Raw genomic sequence first — 20681 nt, forward strand, 5'->3', positions numbered from 1 at the left:
AAAAACCCTTGTGCACTTTGATGGGAATGCAGACTGGTGCAGCCACCGTGGAAAGCAGTATGGAGACACCTTAAAACATTACAAATGGAACTTCCTTTTGACTCAGCAATTCCACTTCTGGGAATATACCCCAATGATCCCAAAACACCAATACAATATATATACATATATATATATACATACAGACACACACTATATTTATATATAATATATATAAATACATTTATATATGTGTAAATAGCACTGCTATAAACAATAGCCAAGGTTTGGAAACAGGCTAAATGTCCATCAGTAGATGAGTGGATAAAAGAGCTGGGATACGTTTACACAGGGGAATACTATAAGATGCAGTAAAAAAGAAGAAACCCTTATATTTTGTAACAGCATGGGTGGACCTGGAGAAAAATTATGCTAAGGGAATTAAGCCCATCAGTGAAAGAAAAACATCACAGGACCTCACTGATACATGGAATCTAATGAACACAATAAAATAAGGAAGAAAATAATAAAAGGAGCTCAGACATATGAAATAGACTGACAGCTGTCAGAAAGGAAGGGGTGGGGACAGGATGAAAGATAGTGAAGGAATTAACCAAAGAACGTATAGGCACACCATGGACATGGACAACAGTACAGGGATTGGTGTGAGGAGGGGAGAGGATGGGCCTGGGTAGAGGCGGGGAAAGGCAGGGAAAGGCAGGGAAAAAGGCAGGGAAAAAGGCAGGGAAAAAGGCAGGGAAAAAGGCAGGGAAAAAGGCAGGGAAAAAGGCAGGGAAAAAGGCAGGGAAAAAGGCAGGGAAAGGCAGGGAAAGGCAGGGAAAGGGGAAACAACTACACCAGCATAACCAATAAACACAAAATTAAAAGAAAACAGAAACTTTAAAAATACTAAGCTGCTTCTGTGAAAAATTCAAGAGTTCCAGAGCCTGTAGACACTAGAGTTATCTAACACAACTGTTAGAAATATACTTTTCTAGATCCATGTAGAACCAACCCTTTTCTAAGGTCATTCCATAATCTGCAGGGCCGCAAAACTTTGCTGAACCCTCTCTCCATGGAAGGATCCTATTGCCCTATTTTTTTTTTTTTTTTGCTTAAAATCTTTCCTGAAAACTTTAAAAGGAGTGAATAAAGATTAGAAACCTATATGCACTATTTACATTTTTCTACACCTTTAGAAGAATGTGCCACTCAACAAGTCTTTCTTTAATACTGTTCTCAACAATAACTTTCATCTTTGCATTCCTATAGGTAGTCAAAAGAAAGTATGTGCTAAAATATTAAAAATCAAAGCTATACTTTTGTCATTGAGAGTGAGGAAAAATTAGCTCAGCTTATACTTTACCAAAAAAGTTGAATAAAATTAATCACATCTCTGACTTCTACATAGAGGCGCTAACACACACAAACAAACAGATACACACTATCACTCTCATTCTACAGTAATAGTGGTCATACTGTTACTACAGTAGCAGTATGCAGTACCACAGTAGCAGTAAGGTCATATTCTATGGATCTATCTTTCAAATGATGCAGGTTCTCTCTGGCTTCTAATCCTTTCTGTTCTCTAGTAGTAAAAGGAATTGAGTGTGTACTGTCCAGTGAGATGTCACATAAAATTCATTACAGAACTAGGCAATCTTAGAAAATCCAGAAGAAAGAGCATATTCTATATAGATTCATACAGAAAATTATATGACAGATATATCTGTCATGAGAAATGCAATCATAAGAGTTGCTCAGCAAACTCTTCTCAAAAATAGGAACACAGCATCACTTCAACTCTTCTCTTTTTATCAACTGCAGTTTCTGTAAATAAGGGTTTCTACTCAAGACGACACTGTGACTTCAATAAGAAGAGAGTAGCTGGGTGTTCACCAAGGAGAAATAGTATGAAATCTTTCTCTTAGAGCTGTGTAAAATATGAATTTGTCTGTAAAATATTCCACAGCTTGAGACCTCGTTACTTCAGAGATCACAAGAGTAAACACTCTCAGATGAGGTACGTGATTGAGGCCTTGGGAGCCCTGAGGCTCCAGGGCATTTCCTGTAATAGGTTCATGAAATAAATGTATTGGCCTCGAACCCTACGGTTTCTTGAAAATGAATATAATTATAAAAATGCAAAGCCATAAATTAATGTGCTCATATGTAATATCCATATCTGAATCAGATTACCACCTGCCTACAATGTCATATCTGTGCTAACTGATCAAATGACGTTCTTTCAAATGTGACTTTCTCACCATCCCCAACAAAAACCCACTAGTCTCCTTATTTCTGATACACAAACAAAGCCAGTCATTCTATTTTAGCATTTTTCAATATATGTTAAAAAAATACAAGGGAAATATCAAGTATGGTGCCAAATACAACTTTTAAAAGGATTAAAAATTCAACCTGTATTTCTGATTTCCTATGAACCTGAATTCCAAATCCCATAAACAGAACTGAAAGGACCAAAATACAATGCCAGTTTTAGAGGCAGTTACGTAATATCAACACTTAAAAATACAGTGTTGAGGCTCACTACTAAGCACTCCCATAAATGATCAAAAGCCTATTTAAAAATTTCTCCTTACTCAATTTCTTCAGCTTGTGATTCCACATTTTTATATGCAAAATCCTTCTGCCATTTTCATTTTAACTGCTTATTACTGAACTCATTATGTGTGTGGTAACAGACAGCGCCCCCAGAAGTCAGGCTACATACCCAGCGCTGCCACTTTGATGATGACTGCCTGAACGTTGGATGATATCATCTCTCGGAGCAAGTCTTCTTGGTTTCTCTGCCAAAGGTAAGCTAAAGGCTGAAGATTAAGCCTTTTACACCTATAAAATAAAAAGAAAAAATTGAATGATATCTTACTACACATGGATCTGTAGCAACATTGATTTTAATCATAATGCTTCTCTCAAGGGTTTCAGCATTTAAAATGCTTTAAAAACATGCTTTGTATTATGAAGTTTATATATACAACATAAGTGTGTTCAATTTCCATAGGCTATGCACAAATAAATAAAAATAAAATCTCCAGGCAAATTAGCAGTATCAATTTTAGTTAGAAATCCATGCAAAAAGCTCCCAATGTCAATGGATAATTATTCTTGTTTTTAGACCTTCCCTGGGTATTCCAATTGTGAAGCCTATGCAAAATAGGCAAGTAAAATATGCCTAATAAAATAATCATGTGTTGTTACATTTACAATATCTATGGTTGAACTATTCTTACACTATCTAATTTTTTAAAAATAATTTAACTCTGTGAAAAGAAAATAAGTAGAACAAAAGAACAGTACCCGAGGCCTACGGGGTGGGGCCCCTGCTCTGCCGCGGCTCTCCACTGCGTCCTATGCCTGTGGTATTGTGGAAAGACCGCGGGTGTTGGAGGCAGGACAAACCTGGGCTTGAAACCTTCTGCACTCGCTAGCTACAAGACTTCGGCTAGTCAGACGTATGCAGTAACATTGTGATAACTATGCATGGTGACTGACACATTCTAGACTTACAGGGTTTCACACTGTAAGTTATATAAAAGCCTACCTATTATGCTGTATGCCTGAAATTAATATAATACTAAATGTGAACTGTAATTGAAAATTAGAAAATTAAAATAAGAGGACATTTGTGATTCATAGGGAAAAAAAACAACAACTAAGCTCTAGGTCTTCAGTTTCCTAGTTCATAAACAGGGACAAATACACTCGCTTTCAAAGTTCTTGAGATGGTGAAGAGACTAGAACGCACAGGCACCCTTCGCTCCTCTTTCTTCACGTTCCTCATTCAACCCACGACAGCACAGACTGTGATCACCTCTCACCGCTCCACTACTAACGCCTGGTGGTAGGGAGGCCCCATTACCTCTCATGTCAATATCCTACTAACTTCGTTCCCTCTTTCTGTCCTTGCCCTTTCAAAATCAATATCCCATAAAGAACCAGTGTTACCCTTTTAAAAATGAAACGGATCACGGGACTCCTCTGCTCAAAACCCTCTTCGTCCCTCCCAGTAAAAGTTCTTACAATAGACCTGCACGGTTAGTTCTCACCCTGCCTCTCCTACTACCCTCCCCTCAGTTCACCTGCCACCCCAACCCTCCTCACTGTTGCCTAATACTAGGCCATGCTCCCTGCCTTCTTCACTTGCTTCACGCCACTGCTTAAATGGCAGTTTTTCAAGGACTGTAATTGATTAAAAGTAATATAAATAAAGAATGTGGTACAGTGCCTGGACAAACAGGTATTCGATAAATGGTAGTCAGAGCCAAGTGACTAGCCCGGGTCACACAGTATGTGGCTGAACGGGACAGATTTCAAACAAGAATTATATCTCTAAAACCCGTCATCCCTAAAGTCGGTAAGGTTACCTGGCTGACTACTCCAGCCCACACTCATCTCTCCCACTCTCAGAAAACCCCAACTTAGTAAATGTACCACACATTTGCTCATCTACTTATCCATGGCCTTAAAAATCCGGCCAAATCTATCCACTATTTTTTCATGTACGTATACCCTTTCAAAGAAACAAAAACCTTCCTTACCACAGAGACTGTTTTATATAATTATCCTCTGTTAAGTGTCCCAGGGCATACAGATCAGCGTTGAGGAGGTTAATACAAAACCGGTAAAACCAGAACTCCCGATGTAACAGCAGCATCACAGTTCTTGCTGTCCTCACACCTACGTTTAAGGCCTACTAATCAAACCAGGCTCTGCCATTTTTAGCGGAGATTTTGTTTAATGAAAAAAATGTTATTCCTTTATGTCCTTACTGCAAAATTCTTGATTGTTACTTTGATATCCATAAACTGTTGACTATTTGCAGACTTAAGTCAACCTACTTAAATTTTTCAACAGTTCAAAGTATCACACCTCAGATATATTTCCTCTGTACATCACTGCTGCATTGAGCTTGTGACATTAAATAAATGCATTATATCTTGAAAATATAATGATTGAAGACAGGCTAATTCAAAACTAAATTTGTAGACCATTGAACTCCCAATGATGCTGCTTTAAAATTTTCAAGGATAAAATTATTCCAGATATGCTTATGGTATAAAATGGACATTTCAACCATGTGCTGAAGTGACCCTTAGGTGGCATTTTGAGGACAGTCTTGCCTCTATCCATTAGCACACTGTGTGCCTTCTTCCAGAGAGCTTCCCAGCCAACAGCACGCTTTCACCTGGCTTCTGAAGTTTCATCAACGGATGTCAGCGCTGTGTACGGGCTGGCTACCCATCAACCGCGTGGGTTTGAATTTATTAAAAAACAGATTTGTAAGCTAAATAATTCCCAGAGAAGATGACCTAAGAGCTGTTAATAATATTATTATTTCTAAAGTATGTCTTAAGGGATATAGAATTCAGATCCATCTACAGTTCAGTTGTTCTTAAATCTACACAGGCAGAATGTTAAGAAAATCTCCAAAATACATGTTTAACCTCCTCCATTTACATCGCCACTCTCCAGAGACTCCAATATACCCCCAAACATGAGTCACATCACCCTTCACACAATCATGCTTTGCCTTGCATTCCTGTCATTTACTTTTTAAATTTTGCATTTCTAACTGCCTTAAATGCACTGTGTAATTACAGAAAGTAAATAAGATAAAAAATTTAAAGTGTTCGAGTCCATCAATTACACTCTTTTTATGAGTCAATATGAAGGTTTCTTTGTCAAGAATATAAAACAATTACATAAATACAGCTCTTATTTCTATTCACCCTTTTGAATAGCAAAATTATTTACTTAGGGGCTAGGTTTTGCTTAAGATTAATATTGGAGTCCACACTTTTTTCTAATATTATTATATACAAGCCTCTAAACAATATTATACCTATCCAAATAAATTTAAAAAGAATAAATCCATTCACGCTTTTTGCCAAATCAATCCTAACTAATTATCATTTGGCCCTATATTTTTTAATACTGGTCAGATAATGAAATGAACTTTTTTGGTATTTGCAGATACAGAGAGTATCTTTCTAGTGCTATATTGCAGGGGTGGGAGAGTGGAGAGTAACAACCTAAAAATTCCTTGAAAGCTGAATGACTTTGTAATTATTTAAATCATAAATATTTTTGGCCCAAAAATGAATCCTAAGGACCAAAGGGGAGATTCCTTACTAAGCTTCTTTTCCTTTAAGATATCACTGCATTCCTTCTACAAGCTCCTGATTTTTATTACAAATGATGAGCTAAAAGGGGTTAAAAGGGTATACTCATTCAAATAAGGAAAAATTAAAAATAATACATCTGACTTTAAAAATCTTTGCCAAAACTTTTTATTATAAATAATGTATTTTTCCTTAGGGTAAGTTAGTTTTCTCCATGTGTCATGAAAGATTACAAAAAAAGTAAAAGTGTAGCTTTTGTTACTTAGATATATACATACAGTTAGTTCCACAGGGCATATAGAGTATCATATCTATTTATTATTGGGATATAATTTTATTTTATTCATTCACATTCTTAAATGCACAAGTACTTAAATATGGGACAAATATTGTTCTCTTACACATTTTCCACCCGAACACGCTGATAGTCCGATAGTATGGCACCCACTGATACCCCTTCCACTTCTTCTTTTTCCTGAAAATAAAGAAAAAAATATAACATCAAAAATAAACAAATCATGTGACTCTTCACCATGCTCTGACAAATGAACTGTATCTCATCTGGAAAACCACCTGGAAGGAGAATAATTTACTGAAAGTGCAATCTACATTCAGGAAAAACAATACATATATTTAAGTCATCTTCTCAGCCTGGGGGAAATTAATTGTTCTTTTTACTTAAAATCCAAATAACTAGAGACCATTTTCCATGGAAAAAGGCAGAATGAGGCAGCACTTCCAAAATGTTTTCTCACTTAACATACTTATAAAGACTCATTGTTGTTTCATGTAAATTTTTTGAGAAATTTCTAGTAAAGGGCAATATTTTCCCAGACTGTCTTTCTTTAAAAAATTAAGCAATGGCATAAGTGGATAAGGGAACACAATGAATTTTATCTGTAGCTTAGAAAAAGATGATTGACAAAACAGAGAAGGACCCAGGAAGCAGAGATGGTAGAGTCATGGCCTGAATAACAGTATAGTACAGTTGGTAAAAAAAAAAAAATCTATGAGAGGAAGGAAGCAATGAATTATTATCAGTAGAGTTACAACTAAGAACATCCGGTAGTATATCCAGCAGCGTCCCACAGGGAGGAGGACTAGTCTATGCAGCACGCTCATTAATGATCTGGAGAGAAAGTAAATTCCAGTATGACCAAGTTTGCAGATGATACATCCCTAGGATGGATGAGACATAAAAGAAAGGAAGATCAATCAAGTACATGGATAGATATGGACAACTTGGGGATTTGGAAGGCTAGGTCTAAGATGAGATTTAATGTAAATAAGTGTAATATAATATACTTAGGGAAGAATAATACATAATACAGGTATAAACTGGGGAACTGTTATCTAGAAAATAGATATGAAGAAAGTGACTGGTGGGTAATTACCAGTAACAAACTGAGTAGGAATTCTCTGAATAGGCATCAGTGAAATCCATCCTAGCATACAAAGTGCAGAAGAAACTACTTCAGAGGGACGACTGCATTATTACTACTCTAGACTCCACAAACCTGGAAACCTACAAGGAAAACAATAGTATTTCACATAAAAACAAATGAAGATTTCAAGACATACTGAAATAACCCAGTGTGTCCTAAAAGGATGCCATAATAAAGAAACAAATATTCACAACAGGAATCTCTCATGTCTTTGGGGATAAAGCCAATTTAAAATTTTCCCTCCAAAATGAGAAAGAAACATCTGCTAAACCTCCCCAAAATAAAATAACTCTTTTTATTAAAGTTTCCAGGGAAACAGCTATTTCCTTTACTTCCTTATTTCAGCAACTTTGGGAGAACACTGCTTATAACCTTTCTCTTACCTTCCTAGCAATTTTCTCTTCATAAACTTCATTATGTTCATTAGAAAAAGTCAAGGCACAGTGTTCCTCATTGAATACAATATGGCATAGATCAGGGAGTACTGAGCAGTGTCACTGAGAGATCAAAATTTCAGTTCTTCAATAAAAAAATAAAGTCCTTAGTGTGTCTGTCGGTGTGAGTGTGTGCATGAGTATTTCTCTATAGATTATGGAAACAAAGAGAAGAGGCACTGGTGTTTTTCTTTCAGTCAAACCAAGGTTAAAATAATAATCGGCATTTATCATCCATTTAAAACGTGCTAATGTTCTATAGTTCTCACTTAATGCTCACTACAACCTTAAAATAATTATTTAATTTTTAGTTTACATGAATTCTCTGAAATCCTCTTCCACTTCCATCTCTTTTATTTTCTGCTTGATAATACCTAACAAATCAGATTCAGAATTATGTATCCAGCTGAATCCTGACTGTTCTTCAAAAGTTTAAATAGAGATAATCAGTTATTTAATATGAGAATCTTTGAAAAATAAGGGCAGTATACAAAAATCTGACCTGAAAAGTTAAAAGTTTACAAAATACTGTAGCAATAATACAAGAGGGTTAAAATTCTCATTGAGGAAGAACCAAAATGTGTACAATTGTAGAAAGCTCGTCCCTTGCAAGAGACAGGGAGAAAGCTACAGATCCCATTTGGTTTTGCTGTTGAAAAATGTTTCAAATAGCTTAGGAAAACCAGTTAGGATCAAACATTGTGAGGCCTCTATTGTACCTGCCCAGACTTGATCTGGGGAGGCCTGGTAACCATGGTTCAAGGCAGAGGTGGTGGTAAGCCAGCCAGGAGTTCACCAGGAGTCCATGATTAAAATCTAACCAGTGATTTGTTCATCAGTCATGATTACTACTAGCCATTAGAAATCCCTACCAGTGACAAGCTCTGGTATTTGAATAAGTTATATAATTTCTGTGTTTCATTTTCCTTATCCATAAAGTGAAGATAATAGTAGTTCCTTTTTTTCTAGGGTTATTGTAGAGATTGAATGAAATAGTCTACGGCCATACCACCCTGAACGCGCCCGATCTCGTCTGATCTCGGAAGCTAAGCAGGGTCGGGCCTGGTTAGTACTTGGATGGGAGAGATTGAATGAAATAATCCAGAGAAGTAACAGTTTCCAGTACTAAGTAAGCAATCAATAAATATTTTCTTTTATCATTATTATAACCTTCACTCTTACAACTACTTCTATAACTACTTCCATTAATCTTCTACTGTTAACTATTCCTGAGTACCATCACCACCACCACCGCCACCGCTAATACTGTGAATTAAAAGCCTAACTTGATAGACAAAGATCTTCATTCCTGAGTGTTAGACTTGCTCATGATCACTTCCCAACACTAGGCTACTACCTATAATGATTAATTTTGTATGTCAACTTGACTTGGCTAAGGGATACCCACATAGATGGTAAAATATAATTTCTGGCAAAGATTAGGATACGAACTAGTAAACTAAGAGAGTGTTTCTGGCAAAAATTAGGATATGAATTGGTAAACTGAGTAAAGATAGCTTTAATCAAGGTAGAGGAAGACCATTCAAATGGTTGAGGGCCTGAAGAGAACAAAAAGGCAGGAAAAGGGTGAATTTACTCTCTGCCTAAGCTAGGAAACACAACTTCTGCACTCAGACATGTTCTTGAGTATTTGCACTTGGACTGGGATTTACTTCATTGGCTCCTGTTTCTCAAGCTTTGGGGTTTGAACTGAACTACACCACCAGTATTTATGCCTTCAACTCAGCTTGCAAATGGCAGATCGAGGGACGCAGCCTTAAAATCAGATGTGCCAATTCCAGTATGATCAAGTTTGCAGATGACACAACCCTAGGATGGATGAAACATAAAAGAAAGGATAATAACTCTCTTTTGATATGTTTTCATTATCTTATCAGTTCTGTCTCTCTGGAGAACCCTAATACAATTCGGACAGAGTGAAGAGTATGAGCCAAAGCCACACAAGAGGGGCTTGGCACACAGGGATAGTCAAAAAGCACGTATCAAGAACTGGAGGAAAAAAAGGCTAAAAAACTGAGACCAGACTGCTCAGAAATGTGCCCTGCTTCCTGAAGGCAACTGACAACCTCTCCCTGTAGGATTTTTTAAAAAGTCAACTCTGTTGAGGTACAATTTACATACAATAAACAGCATCCCCAATCTTTATCAATGTACAACACACCTGTAAGCCTGATGAGAAGCTAGTCTCAGCATCTATCTGACCTGTATGACCAACCCTAACAACAGAGAAGGCACCTGCAGAAGAAAACACAAACTGGCACAAACACAGCTTCATTATTACCACTACTTCTACACCTACTTACATGCAAAATGATAGTTATATGAAGGATTTATTCAGAAAGAGTCAATATATCAACACTCTCTTTAAAAATCCAAGAGCTGAATACAGATGGTCAACCATGCTTCTTACAATACATTTTAATTGTCAATGTGGAAGAATCTCAGCAATCTCTAAGTTTCCCCATTGAGATTGGGATGTACCATGTAGAAAACAGCTGATTTATTCAAAACTGGTAATGTTGATATGCACATACATGCTAAATGTGTATAAATAAAGCCAAGCTTTTGGCTTTTTAAATAAAATACAAGGAATTTTGTTCTGATGAGCCTCTTTTTTTTTCTTAAGGAGAGAAAGACCATACTGTCTTTCTGAAAGGATGCACAGTACACTGCTAATAGTAATGAGTTACCCTAGACAGCGGGACTGAGTGAAGAATGAGAAATGGGAAAGGGGACTTAAAGTTTTTACTTTATATAACATTGTTTTTCTTGATTTTTATCAAGTATAATAAGATATTTCTAAAAGTTTACATTTATTATAAAAAGGGGAGTAATGATAATGTTAATAAACAAATTGTTCAGTTCTACATAGCTTTATTTCTTCTACAAGATTCCAGCTTTCGCATATTCTGAGTAAAGCACTTGAATTCTGAGTTAGGTTATAGCAGAAAAACAAAGATCAAAAAACCCCCAAACTTTAGTTTATATGTTTCTGCAGAAGACAAGAACTGTAAGGAAATTTTAGGCATAGAAGTTTGAGAATAGCCATGAAAATTACCAATATCTTTTCCTGGGCAGATGCTAGTGACTGTCAAACCCAGTACAGCTCCACTACCCCAATTTGGGTAAGCAAAAAAAGGGGAAAAAAATAAAAGAAAACAACAACAATAACAAAACCCACCACACTGCACCTACCAAAAGCTGCTGCACTGGCGGGGGGAGGAGAGAGAACAGAGGGCTCAATATAAAGAAAAATAATTTTGGAAAAAAAATTATCACAAGATAAAAAGTGATGCTGTAGAAATTATCATATGTACAAAATAGAATTTAATGAAACAAATGAAAGAAACAGAGATGAAGATAAAATAGTTTAAAAAAAGAAGACAGTCTGAAAAGAAAAGCAGGTAAAAATATAGAGATCTAGACTTTTTAAAAAAGACTAAGAAAAAACACAATCAGAAAAATAATTTTTGCATGAAAAGCAGTAAAGATCCAAAATTTGTAACAGAAAAACAAAATTGCAAGGTGGAAAATAAAATGGAGATGCTTGCTCAGGTAACAGAAAAAACAATGAAAAGATGAAATTTTGTACAAAGGGAAAAATAAAGGATAAGAGAGAACAGAAATTCAATAACTATAATTAATGTTGATAAAGAAGAACAAAGAACAAATAAAATGCAATCAATAATCAAGCTATCTTAGGAGAAAATGTTGCTAGAAGCAGACCTGAGTCTCGATGGACGACAAGCAAACTTGACAGAGGACAAACCTCTAGACATAAGCTGCCAAAGGCTGCATTTTAGAGACAAATAAAAATGAACTTTAGGAAATATAGATATCTATATATTAATAAATCCTTCCTTTCTGAAATCAAGTGAATACAGGAAGGGGGGCAAACATACCTAAATAGAAAGAACAACTTTTCCCCTACATTGAGGTTATGGAGGAGCCTATACTATACATGATAAAGAACAGCTGCCAAAACACAGTACAATTTGCATCAAAAGGAAAGAAAGGCTGAGAGTCAAACCACAACCCTCTGGCTTAAGAGCCCGGTGGAGAGTTGTAATTTTCTGTAGAATGCAGAAAATTCGAAGAAGCTCACTATTTTCTCCCAACTTGCAAAAACAAGGATTCAACATGCATTAACAGTTATTCAAATGAATTTTGAAAATGCTAAAATTGAAAGTGTGGTGCTGGGCCAGGAATAGCCAAGGCAATGAAACAGAGCTGGATGCACGCCACAGACCTGAGTGTGTAGGAATGTAGCATACGGCAAAGTGGCAACCAGAGTGAAAACTGGTGGGAAAGGGTTCTCGATGTAAAAATGATATTGAACAACTTGCTAGCTACTTAGAATAACAGAAATTTGTATCTTTAGTTCTGGGATTTAAAAATAAACATAACTAAGTAAAAGCACCACCATCTAGAAAACAGGTGGACTTTTCCTGCTATTGGGGAAACCATTCTAAACATTTAGAGAAGAAAGAAAACAAAAGTCTGAAACATTTCACCTAAGGACTGTCGACTATCAGCCAATCAACATCCCGGGGTGAAAATGGGTAAACTGACCCTGCCCGAGAGTCTCATTATCAGAGAACCCCAACCTATCCGGACAGCTGAAGGACTAGACCCTTTTTATCTGCACCATCAATTTTTACTCCTGCTTCACGGTCATCATTATAGAATATGCTGTAATAGCTGCTGAAAACTCATGTCCTCTTCCAGGTACAATTATTTCTTCCTATTAAAGTGAAACTCTTCAAAAATTTACATATTTTCCTTCATATTCTCATAACTCATTTTCTTCTAAACCCACTCCAGGCAATCATGGCCTCTCACATTCTACTAAAACCTCTCTTATGTCAACTAGTGACCACCAAGTTGCCAAATTCAGTGATCGGTTCTGTGTCCTTACTTTACTTGTTTTCTTCCTCCGACCTCAACGGTTACTCCGCATTCTCCCTTAGTGGCTCCTAGTCTACTTCATGGCCAATAGAAGTGAAAGTGCCGGGAGCTCAGTCTTTGGCTGTCTTCCCTTCTCTAGCTACATTCATCCCCCTGTGCTTCATTTGGTTGCATGGTTCTAAATATTACCTACAAGTTGATAAATCTTACTTCTCTGTGAGATCCTGAATCCAAATGCTTGTGCTAAGGTCTACTGGGTTTCTTCTAAGTATCTCCAACTTGAAAGATTCAAAACAAAGCTTGTGATTCAGGCACACTGCCCCATCCCGCCTAGTTATCCTCCACATGGCTCCTCATCTTAGGAAATGGCTCTGCATATACATCATTGTTCAGGCCGAAAATCTTAGAGTCGTCCACGATTCCTCTTTCCCTTATGAACTTCATCTAATTAAGCAATAGTTCTGTTAGCTTCGCCTCCCCCAAATATCCAAAATCCAATCACTTCTCATCTCCTCCACCACTGCCACCTCTAGTCCTAATTACTGCAGTAATTCATCCTTCTTCACCACAGTTTCCTTACACATATCAACCAGCTATCCTTCCAAGTACTAACCAGAGCACATCGTCCCCTGACTGAAAAGCCTCCAATGGCTTCCCATATTCCCTCAGAGGAACACCCAAGCTCTTGGTGGATAACATCCACGGCTCTATATGACCTGGACCCTGCCAGCTTCTCTGACTCCACCGCCTGCTGCTACCCTCCCACTTCGCTTCAACAATCCACGCTGGGCTTCCTGCTGTTCCTCAAGCACGTAAGCTTGTTTCCACCTCAGACACTCAGTCACCACGCGATCAATTTCATATATATACACATATATATATATAAAATACACATACACATAATATGTATTATATATGATTTCCATATGTATTATATATCATACATATATGTATATACACACATCTATATAATCTATACAATCCGAATCCTCTATTTCCATTTGGTATCTGATTGTCACTGAATCTTCCATCTTAAACAACTACTAAATAAGACTAAATAAAACTACTAAATAGGACAAATGATATGTCATTAGTCCTATTCTAATCACTAAAAGGAGTATGAAATAGACCAGCCAAATGAGTTATAACCTGGTCCTAAAGCCTTAAAAATGACTACTCTTACAATCAGCAATTTAACGTACAAGGAATGTAAGACACAAGAAGATAGAAATGGATTTCTACTATGAAATGTACCTGATGCAGTATTCTCATTTATATGCAAAACTACCACACCGCAGCTCCAAGGCTCCCAACACAGAGGCTGGGATGATGAAAGCACTGAGCCATATGGTAGTAGTGATAATTACAAGTTTAGAAGGAGGGTTTCAAGGTGGAAATCTAGACCCAAATTAGATTTGTTCACTCAATATTCATTTGTCTCCATACTGAGAAGTTGGTTCACAAAGCCAACAAGATGAATTAAAAGGAGCTGTCTTTTTTTTTTTTTTACAAATGAAATCTAGACCTACTTATTCTAAAGATGAAAAGATATGCAGCTTGCATTTATCGAGGATATTATTTTCTTTGAAAAATGCCTCAGTTACCAGACTTATTCCATTAATGAGTTCTTGCTTATTGAGAAAAAAAAATGATCTGCTGAATTTAAAGTGTTTTTCATCTGAAAGGCATTCTAACATTTATAATATGACCCATTCATTAAAGAAGCACACTTGTATTATATAGCTCTGAGTGGCGATATTTGGACTTCTGGGAACGTGGCATTATTAAATAAGAAACATTTGTGAATGTCAATGATGTGCTAGGTAGGGCCTGGGTAACAAACAAGAAGTTTATATGCCAGGAAAGCACTACATGCTTTTTCCTTTAAAAAAAGGAGAAAATCCTTTTATTTGCAACAACATTGATGAAGTTGGATGGCATTCTTCACTTTAGCAGAGTTATACAAGTCCAGGTTAATAAAAATAACAGGAGTAAATACTTTATGAAAGTGACACTTAGAATTTCCATATATTCAGGCATCTGACTTACAAAATTTCTTCAACTTGTTAAAAAGGCTTTTGTCTTTCTTAGCATCACCAATATAAAACATTTTAAAATGGAAAACGATCACCATCTGGAGTTCTTCCATTAAACTGTGAACTCGTGACAGAGTATTAGGTCACTAAATTTGCAGCATTATTATCTCCCTTTGTGAGCTCTCAATTAAGCAGCGAAAAAGTTGTTGAGGCTGAAAATTAAATGACAAAGAGACTGCAGAAGGTCATAATCACTTGTTATTTATTTTTGCTTAAAACTAGCAATGTATTATTTGGAGTCTCCATTTTAGTTGCCACAGTATGACACTCCCAGTTTTGAATAAGCCGTTTGACTCAACGTGTGACTCAACCTCAGTGGAGAAACTCAGGAGATTGCTAGTCATCCAAGACCAAATTTGACCTGGACAGAATTACGCTAAGTGAAATAAGCTACTCAGAGAAGGATTAGTACCATATGATTTCACTTATACGTGGGACCAAATGGACAAAAATGAACTAACAAACGAAACGGAAACAGACTCATAAACAGAGAGAACAGACTTACAGCTGTCGGAGGGGAAGGAGTTGGGAGGTCCCAACCCCAAACCACAGACACAGAGAGCACGCGACTCCCAGCGGACGGGGAGACGAGGAAAACGGGGATGGAAGGAGACTTGATCTGGGGTGGTGAGCACACAACACAGTACACAGCTGAGATACTACAGGACTGTACTCCTGAAACATAGATCATTTCATTAACCACTGTCACCCCAATACTCAATAAAAAAGAAGTCTAAATGACCATTGTTTTTTCCTTCAGTCTCCCAAGAATGTTCTTCTTGCTTAAAAAAAGATGAGGTGATGTTTTGAGTACTTCTATGAAACTTTTAATAACAACAACCCAATAAATAAATGAAGGATTAAATGATTAATCCTTCTTGAGAGAATAAAGCAACAATCAAGAAGTATTTATTTATAAGCAAACCAGTTCCATAAAAAGTATTTAAATCTGTTTAGGAGGTGCTTTCTAAACTTATTTCCCAAGCTTCTATGAAAACTTCCTTTGACTGGTTTGAGATAACCCTTAAAATGCAACTTCTGTGAAAGGGATTATTTGTAATACATTTTTTCAATTACTGCAGCTTTACTGAGGCAACAACTATAACATGTTAACATGCACAGTGTGCTGACCTGATATATGTACACACTATAAAGGGATTCTCCCTATCGAGTTAACATATCCAATACCTCACATAGGTATCTTTTTAAATGAAAATATTTAAATTCCACTCTTAAAGCAAATTTCAATTATTCAATACAGTATTATCAACTATAGACACTATGTTATACGTTAGATGCTCAGACCTTATGCATCTTGTAACGAAGTTTGTACCCTTTTCCCCCTTTGCCTGCTCCCCACACGCCGCAGACCTCAGTCACCACCTCTCCACTCTCTGTTTCCAGGAGTTTAGCTTTAAAAGAAAAAAAATCCACATATAAGTGATACCACGTGGTATTTGTCTTCCTCTGAAATAACTATCGCATTTTCTTTATCCATCATCTGTGAATGGGCACTTTGGCTGTTCCCATACCTTGGCTGTTGTGAATAATACTGCGATGTACGTGAGAGTACAGGCATGTCTTTGAGATAATAATTTCATTTCCTGTGGGTATGTACCCCAAAATGGCATTGCTGGGTCATACCGTAGTTCTGTTTTTAATTCTAGAGCAGCCTCCACACACTGCTTCCCACAGTGGCTGCACCAGTTCACGTTCCCTCCAACAGTGTGCAAAGTTCCTCTTTTCTCCTGTCCTCACCAACATTTGTTATCTCTTGATTTTTTTTTATAGTAGACATCCTAGCAAGGGTGAAATTATATCTCATCAGCTGTGATTTTTACAAGTTCACCAAATAAATCAGAGGTATCATTATTAGGAAAAGGACCCAGGTCTCTCAACATCCAGGCATGCATTCCTGTGATTCAGGAAATAAAAATAGAAGCCTAGCCCCAGCCCTCCTGGGTTCCACCTTGACTCTCATACCACCACCACACTCACAACACTTCCGACACCAGACGTGTGGGGCTGGGGGCGCCGCCCACACCCAGCAATCCTGCAACATCAGAGGGGTGTCCAACAACTTAATTCTGATGCTATCTACCTGGAGACAGCATCGGGTCCCACAGGCGACTGGCCCAGTCCCATAAGACTGCTGATTGCATGTAGTAGGTCACCCCAAGTTATATCCAGATCTGGCTACAAATTGGATGTCCCTACATGAACATTTTGAACATTTTAAATTTGAACTGGGTAAATGCATTGTCTATGCAATAAATACATAAAATTAATTAATAGCAACATCAATAGCAAAGTCCTCTCAATATCTGCACTTGGCAAATTTGGCAGGAAGCTGATTTATAAACCAAGTTAGCTTTTCCCCCTTTCTCTGAGAGAAAAATTCAAGGGTAAAGTTCCAATTATCCCTGATCTACATCATATTGCCTCCAGTGCTGTTACAACTATATTCACTAGGTTTAAAAGTGTAGCAAAATTTTGCTACATAAACATATGGAATTGTACAAAGGAGAAGCAAATACTGAGGACAGTTACATTCTTCACTGTTCTTTGCTCTTGATAAATTCAAATAGTAACAAAAAAGTATCCAGTGCCATAAAGTCAAAGTTTCAAGGCAGAGAATTCTTTTAAGGTTAATCTGCTGATGGAGTGCACATGGTTGGGCTAATTAAGTCAAAACACAGATCTATTTGCCAATTTTTCTTAGTAGATCATCTTTTAGTTGTTCATTTTAACATTCCTGAGGGAAAAAGAATGCTTACTACCAGCCAGATAGTATATCTTGCAAACTATATTGGAATACTATGTAAATACACAGAATTAAAATAAATTTTAATATTTATGATTAGTCATCAATAAGCCAGCATTATCTAATTAGTGAATCGCAGTTCCATACTTGCATTGAAAAGTAGTAAATGCATGATATATCTTTTTTTCAGAAGATCTTTGATATCAAAAGTTATGACACAAAGGTCCAGGTCTATGAAGGCAGTAATTAGAACTCTGCCCCTCCTGCTAGCTGCAAACTACCACACTTGGGAGAGCTGGAAAAAGCTTAAACAGTTAGCAGCATTCTTGGTTTTCTCTCTCCTTCAGGATTCATCCCTGCATATGAAGGATGAAGCACAGTACCAGCAGCAATAGTAAAGAATATCTAATCTAAATGCACAGTTATCCTGATTCCAGCTGCACACATTAAATATTATACAGAACAGAAAAAGGATGCAGAGTGAGAGTTGAACAAAACATGGAGATGGTCTTTTACAGTTCTTGTTTCCATGTATTAAACTGCACATACATCCAAGAGATTGCTGGTGTGATTTTCTAGTTTCAGGCTCACATATCAGCTCTGTATGGGGCAGATCTAGAAATGAACCCAATGATCAGCAATGGTTTCAGAAGCTATAGACCTCAATGTTTATTTAGTTTCCCTGAATTCCTTCTGCAACCAAAGACCTTCAGAAATTATAAAACTCGAGAAACTAATGGGAGCGAACACTCCAGACTCGCCCAAGGTCTTTCCAGACTAACTAAGCACTGACTAAGGTAACATTCGGTTGCAATTAAAGAAACAGCAATGTCACTGGGGACACATTAAGTTATGTATTTCTTAGGTCAAATCTTTGATCTGTGGTCAAATACAGAAGAGCAAGCTCTTCTGGTTCAGTTGCTAAAGAAACATGGGATTTCAACATTGTTTTGAAGAATTTTTTATTTTGTCAGAATTGCATTGTTAACATTTTATTTATTCATTTATTTTCCATTTTCTTTCTTTATTAAAAATTTTTATTGAAGACTGTTAACATTTTAATATCAATTTTTAGACATAAAACACTACAGGAACCTGATTAGTGAAAAAATACTGGATAAAAAAGACAGTCAAGAAGAGGATAAAAGTGACAAAGTCAAAGTAATAGTGGTAACATAAGCACTGGAAAAATATTAAAAGGCAATATAAGCCACAGTCTCTGCCCTCAAAAAGCTCTCATATAGCTGGAAAAATATGAATTAGAGAATTAATAATACAAAAGAGTAAATAAAAAGAACAAAATAAATGTTTATAAAATAAAACATTAAACACTGCTGTAAGTGGCTACAAAGCATAGAGAGGAAATGAAAAGGAAAGCTTTGGGACAAGTGAAGGCTTATTATTTTTTTAAAGCTTAAAAATACATAGCTGTTTTAAAATATAAAAACCATTACATTAGATGATTTATAAAAGTAATAAATATTTCTAAGTGACCGCATTCCCGTGATGGAAATAGCACCTTACAGGGTATATAGGAAGGGACGTGTTTCTGATAATCACTAACTATGGTCTGTAGCCAGGATTTCTAACTTGTCTGGATCTCAGTGCCCTCACCTGTAAGGTTTATACTGCTTCCTGTGTCTCTGCTGACACGGAGCTGTTGAGACTAATACATGTGGTCGTGTCTACAGTGAGTATGATGGAATAACAGATGATCCGAGAAGGTACACTGTGGTTCACTTCTGCTGGGTTCAATCAAATAAATGAAATGAAGCCTCACATTTGCTAAAGTAGGTTATCAAAGAAATTAGTATATCAAAGAAACTAGGAATGATCTTTAATTATGAAATATATTTTAAAAAAAGCAAAATTATAACACTATCATTTAAACACAATCTAAAAATCTTAATTTTTCTAAAAGTCCACACAGAAGCACAAAGATTCTGCTTTTTCAATTTGATGATTTTAGTTTATTGCTACTACATTATGTTCAATATACAGAAGAAAAAATAAATTGCACTGAAACTTTGCAATTACAAAGTCTTCAAGATCTATCTCATGGCATTACCTAGAGGTGATACTCTTTAAAGCAAGGTCCTGTGATTAATCGGGTACAAGAGAAACTGACTTTAGACTGAATTATACTTGCCAGTAACAATGCATATAACCGAGAAATCCCAATGCATTTAATGTTCAAAAATTCATTATGGTACACTCATAGAACACTAAGTATTATGAAAAATAATCTATGAGACATAGGTTCAAAAGACCATCCACAGTTCCAGTTACTAAGGCTTTTCAATTTTTATAACATTTTCTTTCCACAGAAACTACTAAATTTTGTTCTAAGAATGAACACAACATAATATTTTTTGAAAACCAAACCAAAACAAAATAAAAACAAATACATTGTGAATTATGACAAAAGACATTTAGAAGTGGCATAATACTCGATATAACTACAAACATAAGACTTCTTAATTTAGGTCTTATTTTTCATGTAAGCTGAAACGATTATATTATTTCAGTTTTTATTATATCCTATGCATATCATTAATGAAAGTGGGGAAAAAACCCTGGAGGCTTACAGCTAGATTAAAATACACAATTATACAATAACTATACATCAAAGTATAACATTATTGTCTGGATTACATAAAATATAAATCCTTTTAGAGATTTTTTTTGTAGTTGTTTTGTTAAGAGATGACAAGGGGGTAGGTTTTCCCTTAAATATTAACATGGAGTTGCTGTACTTTGTTACACAGCATGAAATATTTTTCCGAGGAACAAAATGCATCCCGGAATGAAGTGTTAAGAGATACACACCAAACAAAGGTGCCGCGGAGGCCCCACAGCATCGGCGCACTCCATCACCCCAGCACATC

At 36.4% G+C, this 20681-nt stretch overlaps 1 protein-coding gene across 3 annotated transcripts in view; it reads right to left on the reverse strand.

Moving 5' to 3' along the window:
- DPH6 (diphthamine biosynthesis 6) overlaps nucleotides 1-20681 on the reverse strand; it is a 161183-nt gene that overhangs the window by 67325 nt on the left and 73177 nt on the right. For all 3 annotated transcript variants that reach the window (XM_053666303.1, XM_053666300.1, XM_053666302.1), the window contains exons 4-5: nucleotides 6527-6600; nucleotides 2714-2832 (exon numbers count right to left, since the gene is read on the reverse strand). In XM_053666303.1, the coding sequence (XP_053522278.1) occupies nucleotides 2714-2832; nucleotides 6527-6600 (193 nt within the window). The remainder of the gene's footprint in view (nucleotides 1-2713; nucleotides 2833-6526; nucleotides 6601-20681) is intronic.

Source organism: Artibeus jamaicensis, unplaced genomic scaffold, assembly GCF_021234435.1.
Source record: "Artibeus jamaicensis isolate MK-2021 breed Jamaican fruit bat unplaced genomic scaffold, CSHL_Jam_final contig_1132, whole genome shotgun sequence".
In the NCBI taxonomy this organism is placed as follows: Eukaryota; Metazoa; Chordata; class Mammalia; order Chiroptera; family Phyllostomidae; genus Artibeus; species Artibeus jamaicensis.